Raw genomic sequence first — 4,201 nt, forward strand, 5'->3', positions numbered from 1 at the left:
TAAATACAAGAACTTAATTCATAATTTTAAGGTAGGATCAACTTTTTATTTATCCCAGTGGCCGAATCTAAACCCAAAACAATTAAATCGTAGCTATTTGACTCGACCCAAGTCTACCTGAATGCTAGATCAAGTAAAGAAAGGTTCTCCTTTTCTAAAACTCTTTCAATGCCTTAGCAGAAGAAAAGAAAAAAAAGCCATATGCTATTCTGAATTTCCGATCCTTCCAAACCATGAAGGCAACCGTACTATGAAAAGGCCTACGATGTTTGTTTCTGCGTTTTAAAAGCACTTTTGACAAAATTTGAAAATTTTTTATTTTTTTATTAACTTCAAATTAATATGTTTTTAGCGTTTTCAAATCATTTTGATGTACTGATGTCAAAAATGATTTTAAAAAAATAAAAAAACATCATTGACATGCATTTTGACACGAAAAGCTATTTGAAAAGCAACTGCAACCACACTGCCAAACAAACCCGGCCTGCTAGTTAAACAGGCTACTGGATGTGATGTCCATACGGGCCTCTGGAGAACAAGGCTTTCCAGATTTAAGGACAATATGGCCGACAGAGACTGTAACATGGTTGCCATCCAGTTCCCACATTCTGATAATAAACCCAACAACAACTACATTCGAGACAAGGACAATCCAGAAGTGGTCTTATCCTGTTAGCTAACTTACCCATTCACATGAAGTTTATTGCTTTTTGTCCCTTTTTGATAGTATAGATTTGAGCTACGTGTGATCAAAATGTGTTTGGGATTAAGAAAAAAAAAATTCATTGGATAGATGTTTTTTATGATTGATGTTGTTTAAGGTGTTTTCAAATAATGATATCAAAACTAATAAAAAAAAACTTTTTAAAAATATTAATTGATGATTTATTAGTGCAAACATTATAATTATTTTATAACACTAAAAACAAGCAAGAGAGATTTGCCACTGTTCACAATAATAAAATAACCAAGTCACTGTTCATGGTATTTTTTGTCCTTCATTTTTTTTTGTCATTATTCTTTTCTCTATTTTGTTGTCCTCGTACTTTAAAAATGTTTTAATGTATGGTTTTTAGTTTTTAATAAAATAACCAACTTATATATATGAATATTTATTTTAAGTTTTTATTCAAATAACCATATTTTTAATATAAAAAATTATGATTTCATCATGATAAAAAAAATGTATGAACAAAAAGAATTGACCGGTTTTTGCTCGAGAACTTAAACCATTTAAATTCTTATAATTAGTATTTATTTTTATTAATATAAAATAAAATAAAATATAGGTTTTGAAAAAACCAGTATTTTTTAAAAACATTTTCACTATATATTGATAGTAAAAAAACCTGCACTCTAAGAAATAAATTGGGATGTGGCGTGTTGATGACTTTTGCTTCTTGTTGATCGGTGGTTTCTGCTTGTTTGGTTCTGCGCTTGTCTCAGAACATCTAGCATGAAAACACGCACACAAACATGAGAACAGCTACTGTTTCCAGGCAAACTATCTAATTAATACTGGCATGCATTTCCAATTTCTAGCTAGACAAAGACACCTCCTGGTAGACTTGACGAAGAAGATTTTTACATTAGATTGTTGCTTAATCACTATCTACATCCTAAAATAAGTTAGCCAGTCACATATACTGACTAATCCATTCCATTCCGGGAATGTAATTGTTTTCTGGTGGCATGTAGAAAGCATCTCCATATCCTTCCAGTACTGCAAATTCTCCCAGAAATGGGGGCTCAATGGCCATTGACAGGGATGAACTTGGACTGTTGGTGGAAACCCTATCAGCACGGTCTGATAGCCTTTGGATCTCCTTCTCTGTTCTAGAGAGTTGTTCCTTGAGCTTTAAAACCTGCAATTAATGAACCCGTATATCATTAATTATGTAAAAAACACTGAAAATTGGAATATTTTGACATGTTTTGATGAAGGTATATTTGTTCCATCGGTCTAGCTTGGACATTGGCGTGCCACGTGCTGCTCGTGGAGCAGTGGATTTGAAGGGCCCGACCCAATACTATTTAGCTTTAAACAACGTTGTACGAACTCAGGAACCACATTGTAGAATTCTGTTGTAAAAAAATTGGCAGTATTCTGTTCATTCTCAAAGTTTTGGTTCACTTTTATGATGATTTCCCCTCTGAATCCTAATCCATTAGGCTGACTTTCTTCGAGCCTAGTGCCCATGTACGTTCGAGAATGGACGGTGTGCTTGGCAGTGTTACCACACTACAGTTTCATTAATTTTTTTTTCCTATTTTAAATTAATTTTTTAAAATGTTTTCTGATCTCCTTTTCTATTTTAAATTAATATTATTTCTGTTTTTCTTGAAAGTCAGTAATGAAAGTCATAAATCTTGGAATTAAGAAACACTGTCTTATTGTTAAAGAGAAAAAAATAATTAGTTGTTACATGTTGAGTAAGGAAGTAAAAGTTATTTTCTTTGTATCATATTATATATAATATCATATCATTAATTAAACCAAAGAAAGTAGAGGTACGTGGCAACAAGAGAATGGCATTCAGTGTTATTATATTATTATTATTGTTTGCTTTCTGTTAATTAGATACTCGAAATAGAAAAAAAATAAAATAAATCCCATAAAAATTATGCCCTCCTTTTATCCCAGAAACGAACCAAACCAGAAGGAAAACAAAACAACAACAAAAAGTATGCCAAAGAGAAGAAGACATGCAAGAAACCAGTGAATTCCTAGACTAGTAGAATCTTGCGTCTGCAGGGGGGCGGAAGCATGTAAGAGAACTCAAATTGGAGTCCTGATTTTATCATTTTGCATGAAAAAAACCAACGAGGCCGTACATGAGTCTACTTTTATTTTATTTGGTATTAAATAAGACATATAAGCATATTTGACCTTAAACAACTCAATTTCATCAAGTAATTAATTAAATAGTTTCACTAAGTTGATCAGTGCTTCTTCAGTGCTAATAATATACTTAATAAAACAGTAAAATATAGCACTTGATCAAGCAATTAGCTATACTAAATTTCTTCCTTTGGTGTAATAAAAGAAAAGGAATGATCCAAACCACTGAGCCTTGATAGACTAATAAAGTACTTAGAGACATGTTCTTAAACATACAGAGAGAGACTAGAGAGAGATTGACCTCGGATTCAAGCTGGCATTTCTGGACAACTATGCTCTCATGGGCTGTCTTCAACTTTGTGTATTCCTCCTCTAGCTTCTTGTTCTTCCACCTTGCCCTTCGGTTTTGAAACCAAACCGCAACTTGACGAGGATCAAGTCCCAAATCTGAAGCAAGCTTGTCCTTCCTCTCGGTTTCCAACTTATGTTCATCACCAAAATTCATTTCTAGGAAATTAACTTGCTCAGCACTAAGTTTCCTCTTCCTTGCGCCACTAACACCTTCTCCTGTGTTCTTCTTTCGCCTTCGTCGTGGTTTAGATTCACCTAAACATGTCCAAGAGCACATGTTAAGGAAACACCATCAACTTATTTACAAGCTCATGATCAAAACACAAGAAATTATGATGGCTGCTTGGTTTTCATGTATCAGTACTAACCTTGTTTTGGAACCATTTGAGTGTATAAACCGGGGTACAATTGAGATATGAGTGCTATGTGATCTTCAACCTTGTGATTCATGGTGGTTGTCCTCCTATTGGTTGTCTTCCTCTCTTTTCCTCTTACCTCACTCAAGATAATTATGATGGTGTTCTAGGTGTTGAAGGAGTGGAGCCTAGAGAAACATGAAGGTTCATTTTATAAGGTTGGAGTAGGACTTGAGTGGGTGTTTGTCAAAACGGGCTTTTTTGAAACTTAGGTTGCAAGGACTTTAATTTTCGTGGTAATTTCAACAATGCCATTCATGCACCTGACCAGAATATAGAAACTTTTTAAAAAGATTTAAATTTTTTTTATTTTTTTATTTGCTTTAAATTAATATTTTTTTAGTATTTTTAGATTATTTTGATGCATTGATGTAAAAAATAATTTTTTAAAAATAAAAAAAATATTATTTATATTTCTAAGTAAAAAAACATTTTAAAAAACAACCATAATCACACTCACGTGTGGTTGAAGAAAAGTATCAGCATCCCTCTAAAAGCCCTCCCTCTCTTTTACCATTTTTGTTTTTGCTAGTAAAAATAATTGAATATGGAAGTGAATAAAGAATCTATATACATCGAGGAAAACATGATA

At 32.8% G+C, this 4,201-nt stretch overlaps 1 protein-coding gene across 1 annotated transcript; it reads right to left on the reverse strand.

Annotated features, from left to right (window-relative positions):
• Positions 1-1,492: 1,492 nt before the first annotated feature.
• LOC18099308 (homeobox-leucine zipper protein ATHB-40) lies at positions 1,493-3,765 on the reverse strand. The gene is made up of 3 exons (XM_006383175.3): positions 3,562-3,765; positions 3,144-3,448; positions 1,493-1,865 (listed from the first exon to the last, which is right to left on the reverse strand). The coding sequence occupies exons 1-3, from the start codon at positions 3,641-3,643 to the stop codon at positions 1,638-1,640; spliced, it is 615 nt and encodes a 204-aa protein (XP_006383237.2). The 5' UTR covers positions 3,644-3,765; the 3' UTR covers positions 1,493-1,637.
• Between the last annotated feature and the right edge of the window lie 436 nt (positions 3,766-4,201).

This window comes from Populus trichocarpa, chromosome 5 (assembly GCF_000002775.5).
Source record: "Populus trichocarpa isolate Nisqually-1 chromosome 5, P.trichocarpa_v4.1, whole genome shotgun sequence".
NCBI lineage: Eukaryota > Viridiplantae > Streptophyta > Magnoliopsida > Malpighiales > Salicaceae > Populus > Populus trichocarpa.